At 52.6% G+C, this 26,881-nt stretch overlaps 12 protein-coding genes across 12 annotated transcripts; 6 read left to right on the top strand and 6 right to left on the bottom strand.

Moving 5' to 3' along the window:
• Window positions 1–27: 27 nt before the first annotated feature.
• Window positions 28–2,648, top strand: NOT4 (transcriptional repressor general negative regulator of transcription subunit 4; the record flags this gene model as incomplete). The annotated part of the gene is made up of 4 exons (XM_056209121.1): window positions 28–147; window positions 208–320; window positions 366–740; window positions 791–2,648. 4 exons carry the CDS (start codon window positions 28–30, stop codon window positions 2,646–2,648), a joined length of 2,466 nt encoding a protein of 821 aa, XP_056075943.1.
• Window positions 2,649–2,958: 310 nt separating this feature from the next.
• Window positions 2,959–5,796, top strand: N0V89_000296 (uncharacterized protein; the record flags this gene model as incomplete). The annotated part of the gene is made up of 2 exons (XM_056209120.1): window positions 2,959–2,971; window positions 3,194–5,796. The coding sequence occupies 2 exons, from the start codon at window positions 2,959–2,961 to the stop codon at window positions 5,794–5,796; spliced, it is 2,616 nt and encodes an 871-aa protein (XP_056075942.1).
• Window positions 5,797–6,346: 550 nt separating this feature from the next.
• Window positions 6,347–7,156, top strand: N0V89_000295 (uncharacterized protein; the record flags this gene model as incomplete). Its single annotated transcript, XM_056209119.1, has 2 exons — window positions 6,347–6,433; window positions 6,503–7,156. The coding sequence occupies 2 exons, from the start codon at window positions 6,347–6,349 to the stop codon at window positions 7,154–7,156; spliced, it is 741 nt and encodes a 246-aa protein (XP_056075941.1).
• A 1,891-nt stretch (window positions 7,157–9,047) lies between these two features.
• N0V89_000294 (uncharacterized protein) lies at window positions 9,048–10,085 on the bottom strand (the record flags this gene model as incomplete). The annotated part of the gene is made up of 1 exon (XM_056209118.1): window positions 9,048–10,085. One exon carries the CDS (start codon window positions 10,083–10,085, stop codon window positions 9,048–9,050), a length of 1,038 nt encoding a protein of 345 aa, XP_056075940.1.
• A 918-nt stretch (window positions 10,086–11,003) lies between these two features.
• On the bottom strand, window positions 11,004–12,723 carry N0V89_000293 (uncharacterized protein; the record flags this gene model as incomplete). The annotated part of the gene is made up of 2 exons (XM_056209117.1): window positions 11,004–12,362; window positions 12,592–12,723. 2 exons carry the CDS (start codon window positions 12,721–12,723, stop codon window positions 11,004–11,006), a joined length of 1,491 nt encoding a protein of 496 aa, XP_056075939.1.
• Window positions 12,724–13,119: 396 nt separating this feature from the next.
• On the bottom strand, window positions 13,120–14,131 carry COQ5 (2-hexaprenyl-6-methoxy-1,4-benzoquinone methyltransferase; the record flags this gene model as incomplete). Its single annotated transcript, XM_056209116.1, has 2 exons — window positions 13,120–13,868; window positions 13,915–14,131. 2 exons carry the CDS (start codon window positions 14,129–14,131, stop codon window positions 13,120–13,122), a joined length of 966 nt encoding a protein of 321 aa, XP_056075938.1.
• Window positions 14,132–14,368: 237 nt separating this feature from the next.
• Window positions 14,369–15,923, top strand: N0V89_000291 (uncharacterized protein; the record flags this gene model as incomplete). The annotated part of the gene is made up of 4 exons (XM_056209115.1): window positions 14,369–14,514; window positions 14,573–14,757; window positions 14,812–14,873; window positions 14,922–15,923. 4 exons carry the CDS (start codon window positions 14,369–14,371, stop codon window positions 15,921–15,923), a joined length of 1,395 nt encoding a protein of 464 aa, XP_056075937.1.
• Window positions 15,924–16,196: 273 nt separating this feature from the next.
• Window positions 16,197–17,397, bottom strand: N0V89_000290 (uncharacterized protein; the record flags this gene model as incomplete). The annotated part of the gene is made up of 2 exons (XM_056209114.1): window positions 16,197–17,014; window positions 17,271–17,397. 2 exons carry the CDS (start codon window positions 17,395–17,397, stop codon window positions 16,197–16,199), a joined length of 945 nt encoding a protein of 314 aa, XP_056075936.1.
• Window positions 17,398–17,628: 231 nt separating this feature from the next.
• Window positions 17,629–18,414, bottom strand: N0V89_000289 (uncharacterized protein; the record flags this gene model as incomplete). The annotated part of the gene is made up of 2 exons (XM_056209113.1): window positions 17,629–18,087; window positions 18,229–18,414. 2 exons carry the CDS (start codon window positions 18,412–18,414, stop codon window positions 17,629–17,631), a joined length of 645 nt encoding a protein of 214 aa, XP_056075935.1.
• A 54-nt stretch (window positions 18,415–18,468) lies between these two features.
• Window positions 18,469–19,530, bottom strand: N0V89_000288 (uncharacterized protein; the record flags this gene model as incomplete). Its single annotated transcript, XM_056209112.1, has 2 exons — window positions 18,469–19,011; window positions 19,051–19,530. The coding sequence occupies 2 exons, from the start codon at window positions 19,528–19,530 to the stop codon at window positions 18,469–18,471; spliced, it is 1,023 nt and encodes a 340-aa protein (XP_056075934.1).
• A 1,181-nt stretch (window positions 19,531–20,711) lies between these two features.
• On the top strand, window positions 20,712–23,780 carry N0V89_000287 (uncharacterized protein; the record flags this gene model as incomplete). The annotated part of the gene is made up of 1 exon (XM_056209111.1): window positions 20,712–23,780. One exon carries the CDS (start codon window positions 20,712–20,714, stop codon window positions 23,778–23,780), a length of 3,069 nt encoding a protein of 1,022 aa, XP_056075933.1.
• Window positions 23,781–24,141: 361 nt separating this feature from the next.
• N0V89_000286 (uncharacterized protein) lies at window positions 24,142–26,796 on the top strand (the record flags this gene model as incomplete). Its single annotated transcript, XM_056209110.1, has 1 exon — window positions 24,142–26,796. One exon carries the CDS (start codon window positions 24,142–24,144, stop codon window positions 26,794–26,796), a length of 2,655 nt encoding a protein of 884 aa, XP_056075932.1.
• Window positions 26,797–26,881: the final 85 nt, after the last annotated feature.

The raw sequence follows: 26,881 nt of genomic DNA, 5'->3' as shown, positions 1-26,881 counted from the left end.
TCGCCAGCGCATAGCAAACCTCACATCATGTCCCGCATACAACAGGACCAGTTCGTCGACGATGACGAAGAGGAGTGCTGCCCTCTTTGCGTTGAGGAGTTCGATCTGTCCGACAGGAATTTCCGACCATGCCCTTGCGGCTACCAGGTGCGCGCCTCTCGAAAACTCGGCGAGGCCGCTCCATCGTCAGCTAACGCGCCCTGCTAGATCTGCCAATTCTGCTACAACAACATCAAGACTAACATGAATGGTCTGTGTCCCGCATGCCGTCGCGTCTACGATGACTCCACGATCGAGTTCAAAACTATCACCCCCGAAGAGTGCGTGTCCTCGGTACCGTACATGTTCGTTGCTAACTAGGCTAGGATGGCCAAGCACAAACAACAGATAGCGCAAAAGGCAAAGAAGAATGCGCAGCAGCGGCAGAAGGAGGCTCAGAAAGCGGAAGCCGATTCTCTTAGTCGCAAACATCTCGCCGGGCTCAGGGTTGTTCAGAAGAACCTCGTATACGTGACCGGTCTTACTCCCACGATTCGCGAAGACCGCCTGCTAGATACATTACGCGGTCCAGATTACTTTGGCCAGTATGGCAAAATCATCAAAATAGTGGTGAGCAAAGCAAGGGAGAACGCACAGCATCAACAATCCGTCGGGGTTTACGTGACCTTTGCTCGCAAAGAAGATGCGGCCGCTTGCATAGCAGCCGTCGACGGCTCACAGAACGGCGATCGGACACTAAGGTGAGTTTGTGTATTAACGTTTCCTCTGCAGTACGCTCATGAGCCTATAGGGCGCAATACGGCACAACTAAGTATTGTTCGGCATATCTCCGCGGGGAGCAATGCAATAACCGCAACTGCATGTTCCTCCACGAGCCCGGCGAAGACAACGACAGCTTCACTCGACAGGACCTGTCGATGATGAACTCGATACAGACGCAACAACCCGCGCAGTCGTCCACTAGCCGATCAGCTCCTCCAGCCCATCCAGGCCCGCCTGTAGCTGCCGCATCAGCCCCAATGAATCGTCAAGATAGCAACGAAGCCGGAAGCTCGGACGATGCGCCAGGATTACCCGCAACAGCAAATTGGGGAAGCAAAGCTGCTCAAGAGCGTCGCGCTAGCCGCTCGACGAATGCCTCGAATCCAAGCCCGATGACGGTAAACGCTGTGCCTGCGCCTCCAGTAGTCAAGCCAGCCAAAGCGGAGGAGCCACTAAAGAAAAAGATTAAAGAGAAGGAGAAGTCTGCGCCGGTCTCGAAACCAACTACACCCCAACCGCAACACCAGCCGCAGTCACAACCGGAACCAAAACCTGCTCCTCGGGCTCAGAACCCCCGCATCCCCGGTCTCGATGGCCTGCTTAAGGCCGTAACTGCGGCTGACTTCAAATTTGTATTCTCTAGCGCTGTGCTCTCCGAAGAGGAGTTCAAGGCTATCGCCGAGTTTCCCCAGCTTCTCGATCCTCAGGGTGGTGCAAAAAGGCGTGCTATGCGGGAAAAGGAGAAGGAACTGGTCGCTCAACGCGAAGCTGAAGCTCAAGCACAGGCTGCTGCATCGCAACAACCCCAACAGCAACAGCAGGTCCCAACCGAGAGCGAGGAGCACGAAACAACGGCCGGAGGTAGCTTGCAACTTGGTGGCGAACCAGAAGAAACTCACCAACCTGGTGCGAGTCACCAAAATCAACACGCTATTGCACCGCCAGGCCAACAAACTCTGGGCGGCAATCTCTTTGGACAGAACAATTCCCTGGCTGAGGACTTCAGTAACCTTGGCTTGAATACCACTCGCCAGTTGACGCAACAGCAACAGCAGCAACTGCTCTTATCGAACTTCAAGTCGGGTCCTCAATCCGCAAGTCTCCTTTCTCAGTTTCAGAACAGCCAACCGCAACAATCACACGCGCCCACTGGAAACGCTTCCGGTCATACGAGGCATACATCTCGCTTCAGTTTCGCCAATGACAGCGCATCCGCTTCAGCTTCTGTCCAGCCAGTCGCAAACCAGAAGCTGATGAGCCAACAGTCCTCAATGATGCCGAAAAATCCGAGTCATTTCAATCAAATGTCCCAGCATCAGCCATTGAGTGGGCAATACTATACCAGCAGCGCCCAAGGTCCCCCGCCAGGGCTGAAGGCCACACCAACACCACCAGTTGGTGGAGGTGGTATGTTCGGCCAAGGTCATGGCTTCGCCACCGGTGGCCTCGGATACGGCGCGAATGCTTCCGGCAGAAACAACGATGCACTCTATCAAGACTTGCTCCGAGGCAGGAACTTGGACAATGGTGCGAGAGTAGGTGATGCTGGTAAGCGTGAGTCAATGTTTCCTTCTTTTCTTAACCAACACCCCACGACCTCTACGCCGGGTCCTGCCCCTGGCCTTCTAAGCTTTCCTTATGGACCTTCGCCTGGCGCCTACCAGGAGACTGGTTCGCAGAAATCTAAGAAAAAGGGAAAGAAGCACAGACATGCTAACACTTCCTCCTCTGGAGGTGGTGTAGTAGATGTTCAAGACCCGAGTATCTTACAGGCAAGGCTACATCAAGGAGGCGGAATGGTCGGGCAGGGTCTCTATGGCCAAGGGCAAGGTGGGTTCTCTTCCCTCAATACCTACAACAACTACGGCGGTGCCGGACGATGGTAGATCTTTCGCTTCTTTCACATATTTTCGACCTGTGGTCAAGCACGATGTTTGTTTACTTTTCCTTGTTCGATGGATACATGGCGTTACAAGGGCTTCGAGCGAAAGCATTGGCGCTCGGGCTTACAAACAATGCCTTTGAGTTGCTCGGCGTTATGACTGGGATGGTCATTGTCATATTACTGGCTTTGGCTCAAGCATGGCTTCACGGAACTACAATACCTTGATATTCTCTTCCCGAGTTCTTTTCGTTTTGGCAAATCATGCTGCTTCCACCCAGGGTTTTGCTTCACCTTCTCTCGTCGTCTTCGTCATGGCCATCGGATGTACGTAAATCCCCTCCTACAGCTGCCAAGTCGGCATGCTTACTCTTAATTAGAGATGGCTTCCTTCAACTTTTCATGCTTGGCCCCTAGTGACGAAGATGTTCGAGAGAACCTGATGTAGCCCCTGATGTATTTGTCTTTTTGACTGGCAGCCCCGCTGTTGTCCGGCCACATACCGTAGTTGATTTCCCCAACACACTCGCATCGCTGATATTGTCACAGCATTGAATGACCTTGCTAACGGTACGCGCGCAGAAGACGAGATCTTGAGTCCAGAAGAAGAGGCATCAGTCAATGTGGATGCCTTGGTCAGCGATGCGGTAGACGAACATCAGGGACAGAGCACGCCCCTGATGAGCCACGCCTTAAATCAACCCCGACGTGCAACGCCAACTATTCCCCCGGGATTCACAGCTCCCGTGGTATCCAGAACTAGTTTACTGGACCAGCCCAGTCGCCCAGCTTCGCGGAACGCTGTCCCAGTGGCTCCCGCTGTCCCAATCATCCCGATCACTCCAGCTCGGGCTGGAACACCAATAGGCAAGAAACCGAAGAAAGAGTCCGAAGGAGTGACCCCTGATGCTGTCGAACCCATGACTGGAGTGGCATCGATACCTGCGCCCGTACCGGCAACGCCAGTCAAAGCCAGCCGAAAGGCGAGCCCATCCAAAGCGAAGATACAACCTCTAGAAACGCCAAAGAAATCTGCAGAAGAACAAACTAACACAGCGCAAAAGGAGAGCAACTCAGTCCCTGCATCACCAGCTAAAGCGACCTCCAAGAGCAAAGCATCCAGCAAGAAGGCGTTTAGCGTAAATGAGGTGATGCCTCAGAAGAATATAGCTCCTACATCTGCAACTATGCCCTCGTCAAAACGTCAGCCTCCTGGAAAGCTTGACATTTCCGCTGCTACCAAGGCACCCGAGAATGAGGCGCCGTCAGCTGCAAGTTCAGCCAAGCAAGATGTCCTAGGAAAGCCGATCCGTACCGTATCGGCAACAGCGCCTAATTCTGTCCCTGCGAGTCCTGCTGCGACCTCCACTAGTTCACCCATCAAAAAGCCCATTGGAGCCAAAACTCTTCGTGTGGTAGCCACACCCAAAACCGAGAGCCCCCCTCAATTGCCCCCACTCCCGTCGCTACCTCAAGTTCCAACTGTGGAGAAGCTGCGCTCTAGGCAGGCCAGCATTGTTTCCATCAACCAACCAGGCACTCCAGCGAGTGATTTGATTTCTGACACTGCCTCCTTTACTTCCACATCAATCTCGCGTGCAAACTCTCCTCCTCTGTTAGGTGGCAAAATTGGAAGCGCTCCCGTCAGGAAGAAGACCAAGTCACAGGCAAAGAAAGACCGCCAAGAGCGGGCTCGGCAAGCAGAGGAAGAACGCGCAATGGAAGAGAATACACCTGAACCGGAAGTGGTCCAAGCACCCATCGTTGGACGCAAGAAAAAGACTAAGAAGCCCGCCACCAATTCCAAAGCGCCTGCAGCATCGACAAAAAGCCAATCTGAACCCAGCAAGACTTTATCGAAAGAGGAGGACGAAGAGTTGGAGGAATTATATCAAGCCAGTATCGCCGCAAAGAAAGCTGCTGCTGCTGCGGCAGCGGCGCAAGCTTCCACTCCGTCGCCCCGCGCTGAACCGGACGCTGAACCAGAACCAGACCTAGCGAAAGAGAAGCGTGAACCCGCTGCTCAGTCCATCCTTGCCGATCTCCAGAGGACTGGCGAATTGGTTGCTTCGGCTTTAGAGTTCTTCAAGCCACTCTCATCGTCCCTCGCTCATGCACCCAAAGCAACACCCATGAGCGGTGGGCCTGTCGGTCCACCCGACCTCAAGATCCATTTCACTGAGGGCGACTTGGAAGCACTCACAAAGAAGCAACCGGTCCATCTCCGTGGTCACGACGGCAATTCAGAGTCCCGAACATTAATTACGCCTCAGGGCAAGTTCTTCTGGGGTCTAACTCAGGAACTAGAAGAGAAGGCTTTGGAGCTAGAGAAGCACATTGAAGAGCTTAAAGGCGCTGCTCGCTTCCATCCAAAGAAGCATACCGCACAGAAAACCGGCTTTCGGGGACAACCGAACCTCCCAGCCCTCGCCACAGCGTTAAAGGAGGCAGGTGCGAAGTTGAGCAAGAGTACCGGTCAAGATATGCCGAGGCTCGATTCTCCCTCTGCCTACCAAGGCGATCCGTCACAGCGTTCACAACTTCCTCCTGTGCAAGCAAACGATGATTTGCTTCCTCCCAATCAAGCTCAGCAGCCCCAGACACCTGCGGACGCAGGTGTTTACCTGAATCAGTTCGTCCTTCCCAACACCGACAACCCACCGCCGAACGCCCCACGCCCGGAAATGGCAGCTGTTGGTGGCCTTCCTGGTGCCGGTACAGCGAATATGTCCGTCAATGCGAACAAGCTCGCCAAAGCGGCCAAAGCGGTTGCTGAGGGCGGAGCAGTCGGCTCCGAACTCGAGGGCATCGGCGCCATAACTGCTGATCTGCTTGGAGGCGTGTTCGTCCAGAATTTGGAGGCACTTGTGGGTGCGGATCTGGGTTTCTCCTGCTTCTCCGGCACTAACGATATTGGTATCGATGGGAGCGGACTGGATGTACAGGGCTTGGTCAGCGCGTTTGAAGCTGGGGTTGGCGCAGGTGCAGGTGCGTTTGGAGGTGGAAGGAGGAGAGGTAGCAGAAGTGTATTGAATGTGGAGGAGGCCGAACGAGCAATGTTGGCGGCGAAGAAGGATCATGAGGCGCTGGAAAAGAAGCTGAGCGCGCTCATCAAGAGGAATAGGAAGATGATGAGCGCGGGGAAGGTGTGAGGTACTGGTGTAAGACGCAACAGAGTGGAACTATCTTAGGGATGAAAGCTGTAGATTACGCTGCAAATCTTGCTCTATGATATGAGCCGTAGGTTCCGCATTGATAGCGTTGAAAGCGTAACAACTCATTAACGCGTGTCCACGTACGAGTCGTACACCATCACCATCTCCTTCTCTGTGTGTGCACTCTGGCAGAGGCATATTGCTCCAACGCCCCTACTCATAATGGTCTCTGAAATTGCGAAACATCTACTCGTATCCCGAGGTCACTTTTCCCCCACGTGATCCTTCGCACAGACCCCTAACTCGGAAGGGCATCAACCACTAACCGAGCTTAAACCCCTTCATCAAACAATGCATCATCTACCATTCGATAGGTAGACAATGAGCGATCGAATCACAAATGCGCCTGAAATGGTAAATTGCGCTACCGTTTGTGTTCACTAACCTGATCGAGGAGGGTAACTAGCCCAAGGCTCCGCATTTCTATCTAGGTCGCGCACCACCCACCTAATACAACCTGTTAGTCCAAAGATCGTCAGCCACCAATATGCTCGGCGACGCGAAGCTGAACTCTCTAGACACGCGTCTAGAGCAGTTCAAGCTCAGCAATGCCAATAGTCAGCAGGAACTCCAGGTGCGTCCTTTCCCTACTGTCACGATAACCCGCAGGTGGTCGAATCTTATTCCTGCTAAGAACTTCTAGACACTTCTCAAAGAATACAGCCAACTACTAGAAGACTATAAAGCGCTGAAGAGTTATAAACTTCCTGAGCAACCAAAGGCAAATAGCGTATCGAGCGCTTCCACACCGGTAATCGAGAAACCCCGCAATCCTTACGTTCTTGTCCTTGTTGACGGCAATGGATACGTCGTAAGTGCCCCTGATCCCCATTTCACGTCTATCGGCCTAATTGATCTGCAGTTCAACGATGAGCTTGTCAAGGATAAGGAGGAGGGTGGGATGCGTGCAGCACGCATGCTGAACGAGGTCGTCGAAAAGTTTCTCCGGGAGCATCCGCAGGCCAAAGATTCGCGTGTAGTGGTTCGCATTTATGCTGATGTCACGAATTTGTCGAAGCAGCTTGCGAAAACGAAGTTGATTGGGCTGGAGAAGAGGAGTATAATGCCCTTCGCAGCTGGTTTCACGAGGGCGATGGGCCATTTTGACTTCGTGGATGCACTCGATGAGGAGGGTACGAGATTTAAGATCAGAGAAACTTTCAAAGCAGCCGCAGAGGACACCGCTTGCAATCATATACTCTTCGCGGCTTGCCATGGTAAGTCATACTTGGGAGACGTCTCAGTCTGCCGTTCTGTTCCTGGCACTGATTCCTTCGTCTTGCCGAGTCATTCTTAGGGTATGCACTAACTGTTCGTGCACTTAGACACCAGCTATCTACCCCAACTGGTACCATACAATAGCCTTCAGAACAAGATTACACTCGTGCAAGGAGCAGGGTTTCATACAGACTTCTATCAATTGGGTCTAACCATCGCCCAATTTCCTACCATCTTCCGATGGTCCGAGCTGGCTCAAGCTCCTTCCACGACCAAGGGATCATCAACTGCGCGAACGATTTCTTCGACTAAAGCTATAACACCTGCAATTTCAAGGCCAGCGGCCTTGGATCGAGACGACTGGCGCCACAATTCTGTCAGCGCGGATGGTGCCTCCTATGACTCGAATGGTGTTATCTTCGGGATTCCAGACTTCACCTCTGATACCTTTCTCGCATCAAAGGATGCGAAGAACACTAAAACCAAACCCTGCAGGTATTTCCAGAAGGTATGTCACTGGGAATCTACTCAGACTACGAAATTGATACAATCAGGGCTTCTGCCGCTGGGGCAACAAGTGTAACTTCGTCCATACTCCCGATCACGTAGTTTCCAGCTCCCAAACACTCTCTTCCACGACCACGACCTCCGGCGCTGATCGCAAGAATATCTCGTCCTACCTGCCAACCAGCATTCCACCAGGCTTTATCGCCCTCAATAAAGACAGCCACCGCCTCGACGCCTACATTCGCCCTCCCACGGCTGACGAGTGGCTCACCTACAACTCGCGCTTTCACAAACAAAAGCCTTGCAACGCACACCACCTCTCTGGCACCTGCAATAACTTCAATTGTCCGTTCGATCACCACCCTCTAGAAGTTGAGACACAGCATTGTCTGGAGTACGTGCTGAAGTGCACTCCGTGCCCACATAAGGGTGCGTGCAGGGATAAAGATTGCTTTCAAGGGCATGTTTGCCAGAAGGACGGGTGCGTGGGTTACTATAAAGGCTGCAAATTGAAGGCAGATGCACATAATGCGGACCCGAAACTGTCAAATATGGTTCCTGCTGTTGCAGGCGAAGATGCTCTTGTGAACCTTCTCGGGGTGGTCGCTGATGGGGCGTTCGAGGGAGCGTGGTAGACGAGTCGAAGAGTGTGTTCTCGCGACGGAAGGTCCGATAGTAAGAGGGGAGCCGCTGTAAAAAGAAGACGGAGGTAGTAGGACTTCGTTTGGACTGTCAAAGTCTTGCAAAGCTTACAAATTTGCACAACATTAATAGGTGGCGAATCTATCTAAACGAGGGCAAGAAAAGGAGAGATTAAGGAGGCTAGAATTAACGGACAAACAACAAATGGAAGGCAAAGCCGCAGAAAGAACAACCCTCGAGAGGCGATGATTTCGAATATTCAGTTTCAGTGACCAGAATATGACGTACACGTGCGTGCAAGTTACTGAAACGTAGGTAGACGGGTATTATGAATTTTATGCTGCTTGGTTGAAGCCGCTAAAGAATCAAGTGGGAAATTGAGACATGAAGGAATCGATTGAATGTTGTTTTAGCTTAGCGGAGCTTCTGCTAGCGTTCACTCTCAACGCTCGACCCAGGTTCTGCTAGTCTGTTTAGTCCTGCTTCTCAACGTACATTTACAGAACTCAGCGATGCCAACATAACTCCCAACAGAAAGAGGGTGGACTAGGTGAATTCTTAGCCATAAACGGAGAGGGGGAGATGATGGTTTGAACCCTGACGATTTGGTGCAGTGTCCGATTGATTGGTTTGGAGTCTCTATTCCGAACGGGCGTTGGTTACAAGCAGAAACAGTCTTTTGCCACGTGCCTCGTTTCAACCAAAGACTACTGTGAAAGCCAAAATGGCCACAGCAAATTCCTATGTTTAATGACTACCTCATCTTCTTAGCCTACCATCCCGTTTCTCCGCCTGTCTATCTCCACTCTCAGTCACCCTGCCTAATAAAAGTTGCCGAAAACCTTCCCCAGCAAATGTTCCCCATATGTGCTGCCCTCATGTATCGGCTCCCTTCCACTTTTCCTCACACAATGCTCAAGTGGCCTCACCACGCTCTCGAAGTTCGGTTCAAAAAAGAACGGCACACTCACCCTATATCCTTCCCCACGGTGAATTACCCTATGCCTCGTGCTCTTCCACAGCCCATTGGTCCACCGCTCAATCATATCTCCGATATTGACCACGAAAGCGCCCGGGATAGGATCGGCGTTGAGCCATGTCTTTCCGTCTTTGAGCAGGACTTGGAGCGCACCGGGTGTGGGGTCCGCGAGAAGGAGCGTCACGCAGCCGTAATCTGTATGCTCACCGCAGGAGAGGGATGTGATGTCTGCGTCGGGAGAGATTGGGGCAGCGAGTTTGGGGTACCCGATTAGACGCATGACCCAGAAGCTTTGGGCGGTGTTGCGGACGAAGATTTCTGAATCCTCCGTCACGGAGGTTGCAGTGGACTTGAGATCTGGGGATGGGAGATCGAGCGCTTGGCCCATTGCGTGCACAAGTGCTGTTCCGACGGACTGCAGCTGATCGATATACTCCAGATACGTAGATTTCAGCTCTTTGGGCTCTCCAGGCCATAGATTGGTTCCTTGGAGTGTACTTCGTGTTCCTGGTCCGCCTGTTCCTTCGGCTTTTGGGGTATGGTCCCATTCTCGATAGAGGTCTATCGCTTCGTGCATGTCTTTCTTGCCTTGCGTGACGTTTTCTCCCATACCTTGGTAGCCTCTTGCACCGTCACCACCCTCAGGGCTGCCCGCATCGTGCCTTTTGATTTTGTTCTTCTCTTCTAGAGGCGAAGCGAAGAATTGCCGCGCTAGGGATATGACTTCCTCGAGCTTTGCTTGCGGAATTCCGTGGCCTGTGAGGTAGAAGAAGCCGAATTCTGTGCAGGCATCATTGATGGAACGCGCCACTTTTGCGCGGTCCTCCGAGGTGGACGAAGCATCTAAGAAAGGGGATAAGTCGATCACGGGAAGTGACATAATGGGTCGTAGAGCGCTACCAGCGGATTGGTGTAGAGCTGTTGAGATATCACCGTAACACGCTAAACACGAGTAGGCAAAAACACCTTTCCTGGGCCTTTCAGGTATGTAGACCTCCTTGTTGCTTATTCTTAAATTACCTGAGTCACCCTGGCCTAGCTTTTGAAGCTGAGAAATTTTTGGGGCGGTGTATTGATAATGATGTCCGTGTCGAGGGGTCTGCAAGCAGATGTAAGCATGGATCAAATGGCTAGAGGTATGAGGCCAAGGAGTTCGTATGTTTCAACAGCGTGAGTTCAGACACTTTTGCCTGCCCACCCTGGATACTTGTAGGATCATTCGGGGTTACTCACGCACTCTGAGGCAAAACGCTACAAACGAACTTCCCTCATATAGCCGTTCATTGGTGTGTGGTTTTAGAGAGGATGGCTGAGAGTGTGGCGTATGCTGTGAAGGTTGTCATGGATAGCGCTGCCTAGAGAGGCTAAGTTCCAGATGTCTACACCCCGCATCTAACCGTTAATAGGCATTCCCACTACCACTTGTAAACATAAAACCTTCTATATGTTAACTTGACCGAAAGATGGTTGTTGCTTGTTTAATCTCTCAATTGCTATAGTTAAGCTATCTCTGCACTTAAGTCGCTTAGAGATCCGGTTTTCTTCTCGAAACCTGTGGTATCACCTTACGCAAAGGCTCCCGTGCTCACGGCATCTCTATACTCACCCAAAATGGGCCTCCAACTACGAATACCACATACGCTTTGACAAATCGCCATGTTCGCCACCATAGGAGTGGAGAAGCGTGACAGGATGGCCACGGACAGGTAAAGATTGGGAGATCAAAGAATTCACTAGTGGTGCGTTGAACACATCGAGGTAGGGTTGGCGAACTGTTTTCAGTATTTCAATTCAGAATTTACATCTGCAGAACCGGCTTCTTGGAGCTACTCCTTCTAACTAATCGGCAAATGTCAACGTAGGCCAACGCTATCGTGGTATCATGCATTCTGTCACTTTCCTTACATAATGACCTCGTTCGAGACATCCTGCATCCCGTGTCAGCATTGTCAATGAAGGTGGATAGGGGGAGACTTGCCCTCTTCAATTCCTTGTTGGGCAGGCAGACACAGTTCTGCACGCGCACCTCGTCACCTACACCACACTCCTTACCCAGGATAGTGATGCTTTGCACCTTAACACCGTTCTTGACGATGCTCGTGCTGTGGCTAGTAATGGGTGTAGGTGTGCCCTCAACACGTGCCCAAGCACCAATCTTGCTGTGCCATCCCACGATGGAGTACATCACGCACGCATCGTGCTTGATCTCAGAGTCTTCGAGCACGATCGTCTCCTTGACACGCGCACCGGCGCCGATAATGGAACGAGCGCCAATGGAGACATTGGGGCCGATCTTGGCCGTAGGGTCGACCTTTGCAGAGGGATGGATGTAAACGGGTGGGAGGATGTTGGCAGAGGGCTTGGCAAGTTCTTCCGAGCCCAACTGGAAAGCCTTGGTGAGGTAAAGGGCGTTGGCTGGGACGGCGGAGCCAGCAGTCTTGATCTGGCGCCAGAAGTCCTTGGTCTCGAGAACGAAGAACTGCCTGCTGTCTGCAATGTCGGAGAGGACATCCTGCTCTAGCCGGACGACGGTGTTCTCCTTGTCCTCGTCATCGTCGTCCTGACCCGGGTAGTAGGATGACTCGAGGTTCTCGGAGGAGGGGTATGAGAGGAGGCGGGGTCGCTCGCTGCGGCGCTTGATGGCGCTGCGGATGGCGGGGAAAATACATTCGGTCGCGAAGAGGTAAATACCGCAGTTGATCAGGTTGGAAATCTGGCCTTCGGGCTTCTCAACGTAATGGAGAACACGCTTCGTGTGGGTGTCCGAAACAATGCAACCAAAGTTGTTGGCCGCTTCGCTCGCAACGCGCGTACCTAGCATGACCGCCTCAGCATCCTTGTCCTCGAAAAGCTTGAGCATGTCGTTAAGCGGGAACGACGAGCACACATCGGCGTTCAAGACGAAGAATCTGTCCGGCTTGCCCTTCAGAATCACATCGCGGAAGTGGTAAAGACCACCTGCGGTGCCCAATGCCTGGTATTCTCGGAGGTACTTGACGGTGAGCTGCGGAAAGCTGGTGGAGACTGTGTTGATGAAGGGCTGGAAGACGGACTCCTCGTAGTAGCCAACAATGAAGACTTCCTTAATCTCGGGGACGCTCGCAATAGCGCGGAAGCAGTGCTCGATGATTGGGTGGCCAGCGACGGGGAAGAGGGGCTGATGGTGGGTTAGCGATGTTGACAGCTCAGGTCATGCCGAATGAACAGCTCCTTGAAGTCGCCATGGTGAGGACGATGTTCAATGCTCCTGCTTTCGTATGCACAGAGGCCCAATTGCCCCTCATCTTTGATCTAACCCCAACCTTTTCGAAAGACGATCACCCCACCATGAATTTGACTTTGGATCCCTCTGATTTTGCACGGCTGAAAAGGCGATTGGCACTCACCTTGGGTAGCTCCATAGACAGAGGCCTGAACCTAGTGCCGCGGGAAGGTCCTCCGACCAAAATGACAGCTTTAGTCGTCTTCGCAGCGCCCCCTTTGGGCCTGCTCGCGAGCGATGGTGGCTGGAGGCTCATTCTGACGATATGTGCGGGTTCTTCGTTCGGTTTTGAGGTTGTAGCGAGGATCGAAGTCGAAGGAGAAAAGGACACGGTGAGGTTGCAATGGTTCTGGACACAACACACAGTCGTCGGACCCTTGAAATTCAATAGCGCTGGACCAGTCCCACGTACGCGTGGGGCGGTGAGCAGTCTTGGCACCACCGTCATGAGCCGCTTCCCCACGAAGCTCGGTACCAGGTTAGCGTACCCTTGCTTCAATGTCGCACTGCGATACGATATCATATTCTGCTTGGAAGGGACGGAATGGCTGAAATGATAGATAAGATCCCGTACGATATTCTATTATCCCTACAATGTAATGCACATGAAAACTTACAGTTGTTTACATATATACACAGAGCCGATACACGATTATGCCGGCTTCACGCCCTTGTGTATTGCTGCAATACCACCAGTCAAATCTTCCCAACCTTGTCCAGGCACCAAGAAGCCCGCGTCCTTGATCATATCTCTGAACTCTGTCTGGCTGGGGAACCTCTCAATACTCTCCACGAGGTACTGGTAGCTGTCCCTGTCACCAGCGACTAATTGCCCGATTAGAGGAATCGCGCTGAAACTCCAGCGCTTGTACACGGCATCGAATAGACCATTGTTCACCTTGGAGAACTCAAGCACAGCAAAGACACCACCGGGCTTCAACACCCGATACGCTTCCCGAATCGCTGCCTCCTTGTGTGTGAAGTTCCTGATACCGAATGCCACAGTGTAGAGATCGATGCTGCTGTCCGGTATCATGTCCAGCTTCTCCGCATTCGCTTCGATGAAGTTGAGGCGCGATGACCGGGCATATGGTGTCTCAAGCGCGCGTTTTCTGCCCTCCGCCAACATTTCTGGGTTTATATCGGCGACCGTGACTTTCGTATGTGCGTCGTGGTTGATGGTTGAGGCATGGTCGAGCATGCGAAACGCAATGTCGCCAGTGCCACCAGCAATGTCGAGGATGTTCCAGCCCTTCTGTTCCGATGGCCCGGATGTGAGGGGATTGCGGCCGGGATTGAGGTTTCGTACGAAGTGGTCTTTCCAGAGACGGTGGATGCCGAGAGACATGAGATCGTTCATGGTGTCGTAGGAGGAGGCGACAGAGGAGAAGACGCCGCGCACTACAATAATCAGCTGCAGTCCAGCTCAATTGATACCAATACGTACCCTTCTGCTCCTTGAGCGCCTCTGCCACCGTTTCGAACCCAAAGTGCGTAGTTCCATCTTTATTCTGCGCAGTTTTCGGTGGCGTTTGCTGCTGCTGTGCCTGCCTCACCGTACACGAAAAGCACCTGTACTGCTCCCTCTCCACAGATCCCACTGCCCGTCTACCGCCTGCAAGCAATTGCCCCCTGATTAACGCTCTGGCCGAATGCGCGTTCATGTTTGCTGATAGTTTGATCACACGGTTGCTTGGCGCGAACTTTCCTAGACCACGCTGGCACGTGCGACACTACAAGCGGAAATGACTAAGCTGACGTTTAACAAGGATCTGGCTGTATGATTGCTGAAATGGCGGCTGAGCCGACGCTGACCGAACCGAGCTCCAACATCCTCCCCAGACTGTTCCCCGGCACTAAATCCCCGCTGCTGCCGGAGACCACAATGTAGATTCACCACAATGTCTCTTCGTTCTGTGACGCGAAGATTGGACATAAGGGCCCTGAGAAGGCCCTCGTCATGTCCCAATGCCTCATTATCACTTCCAAGAATCATACCTGTATGGCAGGCATGCCGGAATGTTGCTTCGACACCGACTGCGGAAAAGTGAGCCTCTCAATGATCATGCACAGAGTTTGAGGGGAAATGCTAATGTCCATAACAGAGTTCTGTTCCCCGGCGCACTGAACAGCGAGTTCACGAACAACCTAGAGTTCATGCGACCGTCTAAGAATAAAGCCATATCCACCTTCCGGATACTAGATCAGTATGGGCAGGTTTTAGACAAGGAGAGAGGCGTAGACACGACTGATGAAGAGGCTCTGGGGTTATACCAGAATATGGTACGCTGTATGGCATCACTCTGAGCACCATTGGCGTTGGCAGGAGCACTAATCATTCTAGTGAACATAATGGACTTGATCATGTTCGAGGCACAACGGCAAGGACGACTGAGTTTCTACATGGTACGACACAACTTTGCACCATTATCACAGCTTACTCACCAGTCTCAGGTTTCTACCGGCGAAGAAGGCATATCAGTCGGCTCCGCCAGCGCGCTCAACCCTACTGACCCCGTCTTCTGCCAATACCGCGAAGCCGGCGTCTTCATGCAACGCGGCTTCAGCCTCGACCAGTTCATGGCCCAGCTTTTCTCGAACACTGATGACACCGGTCGCGGCAGAAACATGCCCGTCCACTACGGCAGCCGCGAACTCCACATCCGCACCGTCTCCTCTACCCTTGCCACCCAACTTCCCCACGCAGCCGGCGCTGCCTACGCCCTGAAACTACAGAACCAGCAAAACCCCGACGTCGAGCCCCGTGTAGCCGTCACCTACTTCGGCGAAGGCGCCGCGAGCGAAGGCGACTTCCACGCTGCGTTGAACATCGCTGCGACAAGACAGGCGCCATGTATCTTCATATGCAGGAACAACGGTTACGCTATCTCCACGCCTACAAGCGATCAGTATAGGGGAGATGGTATCGCAAGTCGAGGCGCAGGATACGGCATCGACACGCTGCGCGTCGACGGCAATGATATCTTCGCTGTGCGCACCGCCACCAGAGAAGCGCGTCGTCTCGCTCTTACCGATGGCGGCAAACCCGTCCTCATTGAGATGATGGCGTACCGTGTAGGTCACCACTCCACGTCCGACGACTCGTATGCGTACCGCCAGAAAGTCGAAGTTGAGGACTGGAAGCGCCGCGACAATCCCATCACCCGGTTGCGGAAATGGCTGGAAGAGCGGGATCTATGGAATGAAGATGAGGAGAGGGAGACGAGGAGTCAACTGAGGAAGGACATACTCGCGGCGTTCGACAGAGGTGAAAAGAAAAAGAAACCGAAGATCAGACACGCGTTTGATGATGTGTGGGAGAACATCACGGATGAACAGAGGGCACACGTTGAGGAACTGAAGGACATCCTGACGCGGTATCCCAAGGAGTATGACGTTAGTCAGTATGAAGGTGGCCTAGATTCATTGGATGAGCTGTTGGAAAAGAAGAGGTAGATGTAGAAAAAAATCCCAAAATATAATAACAAATTTACTGTTCAGCGCGATCTTCACGTTCACCAAGGTATGCATTTGAGTAAAGATTATCACAACATAATGCCTATTCCGGAGCGATGTTTGATCGAGGACATATGCCTATTTCAATAGTATATTATCAACAGCAAGATCAACAATACCGCTAGCACCAAGCTCATACCCATCCCCTCGTAAGAAAGCCCAAACCTCGAGAAGACCCTTCTCCATGCGGAACGTTTCCAACCCCTTACGAAGTTACTCAACCTTCCCTTTGTATTTCCTCCCATACCCCCGGCACCTCATGGAAAACGCCACACCAACGACTGGTAAAACACTCACCAGCTCCCCCAACCCCGCGTACTTAGGCTCAATCCTCCACACCCTAAAGGCGCCCGCCGCCAACAGCACCGCCATACTATTATACACAAAGCTCCACACGAAGTTGAGTATAATGCGGCGGTACGCGGCCCGTGAGATGTCGAGCAGCACGCAGACGTCCAGCAGGTGCGGATTCATGAGCACGATGTCAGCGGCGGATTTGGCCACGTCAGAGCCCCGGTTGAGATGCACGCCGATGGCGGAGGCTTTGAGGGCGACGGCGTCATTGGTGCCGTCGCCGACAAACATGACGGTTTTATCGTCAGCTTGGAGGGCGTTGACGTACTCCTTCTTGTCTGCAGGCTTGAGCCGAGCTTCGACTAGGGAGGTTGGGATGGAAAGCGCTTCAGCAACGCCGGCGGCAGCGCCTTCGTGGTCTCCGGTGATCATGTGGACGCGAATACCGCGCCTATGAAGGTTTTCGATGGTGGCTTTAGCGCTGCTACGGATGTTCGATCTAAGGAAGAGGTCCGCTTTGCGGACGCCATCGACAGTAAGGCAAAGGATGGTATGGTCGCGTTCCTCAGGGTTATGCCGCATTGTAAGTCGGTCGATACCGAGCCAGGCCGGGTTGCCAGCTCGTACAAGGTGAATACCATCTCCGAAGTCCCTTGTTCTGCCTAGTATGCCATCTCCAGGGAATGTCTGGATGAGGGTCATGAGTACCGGGAGCGCGTAATCGTGCATACCTTGGTCTACAAGTAAGATTGATAAGCAAGAGTTCCGTATGCCATGTACTTTCAAAAGAGATAATGCCAAGCTAACTCACTGCGTGCCCAGGCCCATGCGGCAACGGAGACTGGATGCTTGATGCCGTCAAGAAGCCCCAAGAGTAAGCCTCTCACCTCTTTGTTCGAAGCATCACCATGAAGGACTACTCTCCTATAACAAACCAATGTCAGTTCAAGGTTTACAATGTACCCTGCATGACCTACTCTACGGTGAGAACACCATCTGTCAGTGTGCCAGTCTTGTCGAAGACGACATCGGTAACACTACGAGCAGTCTCTAGCTTCTGCGGATCTCTGAAGATGATGCCCGAACGGGCCGCGACGCCACTGGCGATGAGTACCACCATTGGTACGGCGAGGCCGATCGCGCATGGGCAAGATACAACGAAAGTAGCTATAGCGTAGGTGAAGGCTCTAATTGCAGCCGAGCTGGTGCTGCGGTGATAGTGAAATCTAGAATGAAAGTACGGGTCAGTATGCCGACCACAATGTTGTAGAGCTCATCCTGGAGCCACGCGCAGCATCCGAGAGCAAGGCCGTATCCCTCGTTGTGATGATTTTTAGGGAGGCACAAGGACTCACTTGTCAACGAGGATCCATATGGTGAACACCAAAAGCGCTATGAGGATGATTGCTGGCACAAACCACGAAGCAACGCGGTCAGCAATTGCCTGGGCCTTCGGCTTGGTGAGCCCCGCGCTCTCAACCAGAGTCGCGATCTTGCTGACAGAATTTTCGTGTGGCAGCTTCTTTAGAGCTACAATAAGATTGCCGCTCCCATTGACCGTTCCCGCATGCACGGGTGACTCGCGGCCCTTGGCAACTGGTAGAGCTTCTCCCGTAATCATTGATTCGTCCACTTCCGAGCCGCCATGTATGACGATGCCGTCGGTAACAATTCTGGATTCAGGGACAACTTTAAATTGATCACCGTATTGCAGTAGCCGAGAGTCAATAAGACAGGTTTTCGGGTCGCTAGGCGATGACGATGGCAGTATGAGGAGAGCCTCGTCCACTTGGAGGGAACGGAATGATACCTGAAGCGGGTCAATAAAGTTCCTATGCAATGTTGTAGCCCGACAACAGGTACATCAGGCCACATGTTGACAACATCCAAGAATGCACTTCTGCGTGAAGCTGCAATACTTGATCCCACTTTCTGGAATAAGAACACTTACCGACTTTGTTGCCCTAGAGCGGGCAAATTCGCTGATGACTCGCCCCAGAAGGATCAGAGTAACCAGTAGAGTAGATGTTTCGAAGAACGATCCTGTCTCGAGAGGCTTTCCTTTGACCTCCCTTGTGTATGAGATGACACTGTAGACGTAGGCCACAGAAGTACTGAGCGCAATCAGAGAATCCATGTCGAATCTCCCACCGTGTATCAGTGTTCGGCAAGCACCTGCGCAATTCTTAGCCTATGGGGCATTCGAGACACACGATACGGAGGCCGGCTCACCAGGGACGAATTCCCATATTGCGATGGCCTGGACGACGCTTGCAAACACTAGGGAAAGGTGCGCGTAGATGAGATTTCCGTGGTCGACTGGGCTCCACGCGAAAACGACCACTGCAATAGAGAAAACTGCAGCAATTAAGAATATCAAGCAGGCGCGCTGTGTCTGTCTCGACCCAACTGCAAGACTAGGATGCGGTGCAGGTGGGGCGAGGCAGATTTTCTTCTGTGCGTATTGCTCGTAGTAATGTAAAACGTCCCGCGCCCCGATTTTTCTTGAGTTGTAGTGAACACGTACCGTATGCTGTGACTGCAACAGTCCTGTCTTTCGTTTAATTGTTGGTGATACTCCGGCTTCGTTAAAAGTCGGTCCTTTTTGAGATGGCGATGGCGAGGGTATTCGACTGTTTGGAGGTACTGCACTATTGCGTCCACTGAAAACGCGAGGAGTCCAGGTTGATTTGCCGTTTCGTTCTACAAAGTCTACGCCGTAAGGTCTTCCTGCCTATGAAAACGAATGAAGTCAGTGAAAGCGCGCAGATACAGTTTTCGGAACAGTAGACTGGATCCCCATCGCCGATTCAACATCGATTCGGTATTTCTTCAGAGCGAGCAGTGCATGACCCGTGGTACTCTGACGTACCTGAATTATTTCGCTTGGATCATCAACAACAAATTCAAGGACCTGCCCATCCGGCTGAAAGTACTGCTTGAAAGTGTATCCCGTGGCCGCGGTAAGCTTCCTCCTAACCAGTCCGACAGTCGTCGTCCGAACATCTAGATCGAATTCGGCCCTGGCAAGAACAACATTGACTTGGTGGTTCTCCACACCAGGAATTTGATCGAGTGCACGCGAGATCCCGCTGTCACCGCAACATCCACACTTGAGACCTTCGATGGTAAGGATGATGCGCTTGGTATCGCCAGGACGCTTTGATTGCGTGGGCTGCGCTTGGTCCTCATTGATGCTCTCATCGTCTTCCGGCTCAGTATTGGAACGACGAGAGAAACCACAACAGCTCATTTTCTGCGAAAAAGTCAGCTCACGCGTCACCATAATCTACACCACCTATCGACGCATGTACGTACCTCGAGCATGTCGCTAGCAAATTCTTCTGTAAGGATGGTCGAATCTAAAGATGTGTGTGGAGAAGTTGTCGCAGCTTGTTGATGTTGTTCGATCGGAGGCGGTCCATTTTCCTGTTTAGAGGTACCATTACACTTGCCCGAAGAGCAGCAACCGCTAGCCATAGCGAAGGCAGGAAGCATTTAGGGGAGGAGCGTGTCCGACTACACACGCGTGCCGCGCGAGAATCCGAGAGCCCTGTGCTACCCACAATCGGTCAATGCAAGAACATGGAATGGAAGATTTCTTGATTGAATAACCTTGCCCTGTCAGTTCTCCCAATATGTTTTTGCTTCCAGGCAGCGTGGGACTAACGAGCTTAAAATTGTAGACTACGTGTGATGCACATTATATCCTAGGCTGGTGCTAGAGTAACATCCGTCTGAAGCCTTGCGGATGCAATGTAAGGAGTTTTCCACACTGACAACGATTGGGCGGAAGACTGGACGACGCACTTTCGGGCATTCCGAGCGGTGACATACCGAAAGCCATATCTCGAATCGGCAGCGACATCGTAATTCAAGTTACCCCATAATCTATAATGTTCAATAAGCTGCAGAAGAAGACTGGGGCGATCCGCGGTTAGTGGAACGCTATAACGCGTGAAACCCAGCATATGGTCTATTGCTTTGTCCGGTCAATGTGATAAACCAGAGACGAGACGTGATGTGAGTAACGCAACACATGTGTCGCTGTATTGTCAAACATAAGACAGGTGGCACTTGTGTCTAGCACTTGAAGGGAGTCAGAGACCGAAGATTGATTGACGGATATGGATTGAGGGTATCATGGAAAACATAAGATGCGGAAAGGGCGGCCAAGAGGACCGTGGGAAGGAAGGGCGTCGCGCTAAGTACAAACCACGTGACCACGTGGCTCTTGCGTCATAGCTGGCGCAGGCCCGCTTTCCCCCTCTGCATTCACACCTTGTCTTCGTATCGCGGCGTTTCTGGGCAACTGAGGCATGGAAATGAGATGCTCAAGTCCTTAGGACTCATGGACCCACGCTATACTCCTCAAAAGCGCCCCACCTTCACTATCCTGCTTCGCCTGTCAAACCACGATACCGCTCGGTGATTATGGCGCGTGCGCGTGGAGGACTGCACAAGGTACCAGCCGCTTCCACACCACGACGGTCCACCCGCCGTACAAGCGCATTGAAGGATGGCGAGGATGTCCCTAGTGTCTATCAAGAATTGCTGGCAGAAGCCGCAGCGGATGAGGCCCGCCCGCTCAAGAAGCGCAAGACACGGCATGATGTTGGGACGGTACCCGCGCCCGTTGCTGTACCACCGCAAAGAGAGCCGTCCACACCAGAGCCTAAAGCCCCATCGCAAGCGCAGTCACAGAAGCTGTCACCTCTGCGCCCTGCACCTCTAGTCAGATCACCACCGCCAAGCGCACGCGATGAGCGTAACGACGTGCAAAGTCCGCCTCGTAGTCGGCAAACAATCGTTGACTCCGATGAATCGGACGGCAGTGATATGGAATGGGAGGATGCTCTGGTAGATGGCGTGGACTCTGATGCTCATGATGAGCCCGTCATAGGCGACATCTCGATAACTATCGGAGGCCAAGACGATTATCAAGAAAGCAAGACCAAGCGACAGGTACGAAGAAGAGCGATAACAGCTGTGGACAAGAAGAAAAGGCTGGACATACACAAATGGCACATCATGTGTCTACTGTACCATGTTCACCGTCGAAACGCTTGGTGCAACGACCGCATCGTCCAAGCAACCGTGCGAAACATTCTGCCTGCTAAGGTACTTGCGAATCTCGTACCGGACCCTAATTTATCGCAGTTTCAAGCGTCGAAACAGTTCTTAGCAGGTATCGGTGACCTGAAGATGTTGTGGTCGAAGCGCTTCACGGCGACCGCACAGGGCATGTGCAAACCACGGTGGGCGGATACGGACGCTGAGATCCGCCCTTCATCTGATTTCGACGAGCTTGACGATCCCATGGACCTCGAAGATTTCCGTGCCGCTGCGTCGAAACTCGAAGGGTCTCAAGACGTTGGCGCACAACTCTTTTGCGCTCTGATACGTGGTGTTGGACTTGAAGCTCGGCTCGTTTGCTCGTTGCAGTGTCTTCCCTTTGCTTCGGCAGCGCAACCTTCTACTCCGCAAAAGCCAGACACGAAGAAGACCACCATCACGTTGGACCCGTACAACACGCAAAGTCCAAGTCCACCAAAGCCAAAGGCCACAGCTTCTTCGCGCAAACCGAAGTCGCGGCTCGAAAGAGCTCTTGGTGAGCGACATCCTGCACTCAGCGGCGGTGTTGCTCCTAAGCAGAGGAAGAAGTACCACACGGCATACCCTGTCTACTGGGTAGAGGTCTTCAACAGCATACATCAGAAATGGGTTCCCGTTGATCCTCTGTCAACGTTCACGATCAATCAGCCTGAAAAACTAGAGCCTCCACTAAATTCAGCGCAGAACACCTTGACCTATGCCATCGCGTTTGAAGATGATTACACTGCCAAAGACGTGACGAGGCGATATGCCAAAGCGTACAATGCAAAAACACGAAAGTTCAGGGTAGAAAATACTCCTCGTGGCGAAAGCTGGTGGGGTCAAGTAATTAGCTTCTGGAAGCGTAAGCATGATCTGGATCGAGATCAAGTTGAAGATGCGGCACTTGCTCGGAAAGTAGCTGGTGAAGGTATCCCCAAGAACGTGCAAGACTTCAAGGATCATCCAGTGTATGTGCTTGAGCGACATCTGCGGCATAATGAGGTGATCTACCCGCTCAATCAAGCTGGCAAAGTCAACGTGGGCTCATCTTTTCATCCGAAAATGGAGCCAATCTACCGTCGCAAGGACGTCCATCTTGTACGAAGCGCCGACAAATGGTACCGCCTGGGAAGAGATGTGCAAGACGGTGAACAACCGTTGAAGCATGCGAAGCCGAAGAAAGGCAGACGTCTATCGATTGGACCAGATATGGACATGCAAGACCATGAAGACGAGATCGGCGTTGGACTCTATGCAGAGTATCAGACAACGCTTTATATCCCGCCTCCTGTGGTTCGTGGACGCGTTCCCAGGAATGCGTATGGCAACCTGGACCTCTATGTGCCCTCCATGTGTCCTCCTGGTGGTCGACATATTCGCCATAAATTGGCTTCGAAAGCTGCTCGCATTGTTGGCGTAGACTACGCTGAAGCAGTTACTGGATTCAAATTCAAAGGGCGTCATGGTACAGCTGTCGTACAGGGTATAGTGGTTGCTCAGGAGTATGCAGAAGCAGTCGAAGCAGCCATTGATGGCATGGAGTACTCCGTTAAGTTAGCCGAAGAGCAGAACCGAACAGCCGAAGCCTTGCGTCTGTGGAGGCGCTTCTTCCTTGGCCTCAAGATTGTACAGAGAATAAACCGCGATTATGGCGGAGAAAATCCGAATGTCGACATCAATGACGTAGTACAGCAGCAAGACAGACAACTGCAGGAAGAGGCATTTGCTGGCGGCTTCTTTCCGGACGAAGGTAACTCTATGGACCCTCCTGCACGAAACTACGAGCCTTCACCTCAGCCTAAGGAATACGCTGGTGGCTTTGATGGTGGTTTTGATCGCGAGGATGACGAAGACACGAGTGGTGGCTTCGTTCCAGACGGTGCCGAAAACAGCAACCGAGGGCTTCAAAGGGAGGAGTCGGAGAACTTCGGCAGTGTTATCCTTTCACAGCAGCAGCTTCTACCTAGACGGCAGAGCAGCTACCTGGTGCTAGAGGATGAGGACGATGACAGCGGTGGATTCCTGCGCGAATCACCCCCACCGAGAGGACACAAATCGACGCGCAACGCAGATCACGGAGTTGGGGTCTTTGAACCAGACGATCCCGTTAATTTGGATGGGGGCTTCTTGCCTGATGTACACGTCGAAAGACCTGAGGTGGAGCTCCCTTCTCGACAAGTCGAGCCACAGCCAGTTGAGCCAGATGTACACACAGAGCCGGAAAGGCCTGAGCTGACTGTGATTGAGGCGAGTGGCACACAGTCTGTCGTTGACGAGACTGGAACTGTGGTGAAGCTCGCAGATCCGGTATTGCCGTCGTCTTCGCCGTCAGATGTGGGATCATTACCGCTGGAAGATCCGGAGGATGAAGATGCTGAGCCGGATTGGTTGATGGACGCTACGTGATTCCAAACTTGGGTATATAGTTGTCACGAGATGTACATTTACGATTTTCCAATTTAAATACCAAGTTACTTTCTACTAAAGCATAGTGCTTTTACACGTCTTTGGAGTTTAGTTCGAATTGCGGCCCAGAGAACTGTATACATGATTGCGAATACGAGCATGTGATCTTTCTTAAAATCAAGTTATATATTCAATCGCTGCACATGTGGTATGTGCTCTGAAACGTTTTGTTGCCTAATCGAGTCCCAAAGTGGTCATCGTGATGACGCACTAGCCCCAAAACCCGACGCGTCCATTACGCGACGCGCATCCACTCTCAACTTCGTAGACTACGGCTACGGCTACGTTCGATTCAACCATAATGCCAAACACGCGCTCCGGCAACAAGACCTCCAATTGCAAAGCCTACTACTCGAAAAAAGCAGCACCACACCAACAATACTTCCCGCACCGGCGGAAGACTGTGCGCCGCCCGGATCCGCACGATGACAGTGGCAAGAAGCAGATGAAGTTCTTGCCCGAGATGATGCGAAGGCGGGGTACGGTGCAAGACTCGGATGATGAGGGTGGGGAGAGTGTTGAGGATGTGGAGGTGCAGGAGCAGGAATCACGGATCAGGAGGAGGGGCAGGAAGCGGAATAGTGATGTTATGCGCGAGCCGGTCAAGGAAGAGGAGGGCGAAGAGCCGGTGCGACCGAAATTGAAGCGGAGGAGGCAAGATGCGCCGCTCGATACGCCGCAGCGATCTATAAGGCGTAGACGAGCTGCTGCCCCGGTGACAAATGATACTGAAGACGAGGATGTGGGGCTTAGCGATAATATCGAGCAGGAAGAGGTGCCTAAGCCGAGTCTCCGCAGGCAGTCTACAATGACACAGATTGTGGATGGGCGACCACCGCTACCAGGCTCAATGGAACCAGAGTTTAAGCCAGTAAAACGTACTCCACGGACAAGCTGGGGCAATGGTAGTAACAAAAATGCGAAAAAGGATGCGAAGCAGCGGACTCTAACACAGATGGTTCATAATATGACTCCACTAGTGTTGGGCTCTGATGAGGACATTGGAGCAAGTGAGACTGATGAAGAGATAGACGCTGCTCACCACAGCTTCATCTTTGGGAATGATGAAGACACTACTCCTATGCAACACGCGCCGGCCGAAAATGTCGAAGAGGAGATTCTACCAACGGCCGAGGGACCACACCAACCTGCAGTTGACAATAACGACAGCGGTGAAGATGAATACCATCCCACCCAATTCATCGAGTCACCTTCTAGGAGAACGAGACGCACACCACTACGATCCTCGACTCGCCGCCGAGGAACTCCAGCTGGGAAACCTCCGACCAAGACATCGCCTAAAACTCGATTTGGGCTTCTATCTACGCCTGAGAAACGCGGCGTATTTGAAATACCATCCTCACAGTCACCACCTGAAACACTGCTTTCCACTCAGATTACCCCGCAAAGATCTGGTCGCAAACCGTTGAGGCTGCGTTCTGCGAATGCACCCAAGACAGCGGAGACATCTTCCAAGCAAAGAGCAGAGTCGCCTTCAAAGCGCAAGCAAGTCACTTTTCAAGTAGGCCCGCAAGAGCACATACCACCCCCTGCACTGAAGAACTTTGCAAGCACGATACCAGACTCGGAAGATGAGCTTGGAGACCTTGACGATAGTGATGGGCAGTCTGATGCTGATTATGGTGTCGGCGAAAAGACGCAAGCGCTTCTACGCAACGCTGATGACCCCATTATTGGTGGAGTCAGCGTTGGAGCAGAGACACAAGCTATACTTCTCGAAATCGACCGAGCATGTGCAAACGCAGAGGAAGACGCCGAGTGGACAGCTAGAGATGGGTCTGAAGAATTGGGGGACCCTATAGCCCGCCACGACGCCGAGGAATCGCAGGAACTTGGTCAGCAGTCTGAGCCTCGCACAGCATCTATCAGCACCGATGATCGATCTTCAGATGTCGCGGAGCTACCTCCCCTCCCTTTCTCCTCTCCGAAGCCTCGGGATACCTTAATCGCGAACGATGATACTAGTGCTGTTACCAACACCCTTACTAGGCTGCCCACTGTTCAGCAGCTTCCGTCATCGCCACCAGTCGAGGATTTCAGGGCACAGCCACCCACTCCAATGTTCGCTGACGACGAGACTCCAGAAGAGGTAGAAGAACCCGCCACCACCACCACCACCACCACCACCGTCCAGCAACCTTCGACACCAACAAAGCAGCCCAGATTATCACTAGTCGAGGATTTCAGAACCCAACCCACGATCCCCCTGTTCAACGACGACGAACCATCCGAAGACCTAGATGTGCCAGCCGCAACTCCCATCGCACCTTGTCAGTCCGCCATCCAGGTCCGTCGCTCACCCCCAACCCGCCTCCACCACTCGCCCTCCCACTCCAGCCAAGCAGAACAGCAGCTCCAATCCGAATACCAGACCTATTCGCAATACCGCCGCCCCGGTCCCTTTCCCTCAAGCATGCACGTAGCCCATGACTCAAATTACAGCTACCAAGCTACACCGCACGCCTTCCACTCACACCAACCTACCCAGCTGCAGCCGCAGACGCAGGCGAATCACATAAGCCAGGCTACGACCGTGGACCCTACGCAGATATCGCCAAAAGTCACGCCAAGGAAGCCAAGGGTCAAGAAAGAGCCTATGTTCACGAGGAGTGCGATGAAGACGCCGAAGAGTCAGAGGCGGGTTAAGAGTGCGACTGCAACACCCAAAACGCAGAGGCGGAACAGGAGTGCAACCACGACGCCAACGTCGCTAAGGCAAATGGTGATGAGTAGTCCGGAGGCGAGCAAGCCGCCACCTCTATTCATCCCGAGCAGCTTTCCGAGTCCGGCTAGGGTGACGATGGAGGGATGGAGTAGTCCGGTGCCTGGGAAGGACGTGGGTGAGACTCAGTGGGGGCAGGGGAGTTTGGAGGAGTTTAGTATTCCGGCGCCGCCGCCTGGGGAGTGGGTTGATGATGACGACGAGGAATTGTAGTCTCATATACGGTAAATCCTATGACAAATTAGATGAATCGTGGTGAAAATTTTCGTGGTCTGTTCACTATAACTACTATTTGTAA

This window comes from Didymosphaeria variabile (genome assembly GCF_027946475.1).
Source record: "Didymosphaeria variabile strain IMI 356815 chromosome Unknown scaffold_1, whole genome shotgun sequence".
Classification (NCBI taxonomy): Eukaryota; Fungi; Ascomycota; class Dothideomycetes; order Pleosporales; family Didymosphaeriaceae; genus Didymosphaeria; species Didymosphaeria variabile.
This window is presented reverse-complemented; position numbering and strand designations above follow the sequence as displayed.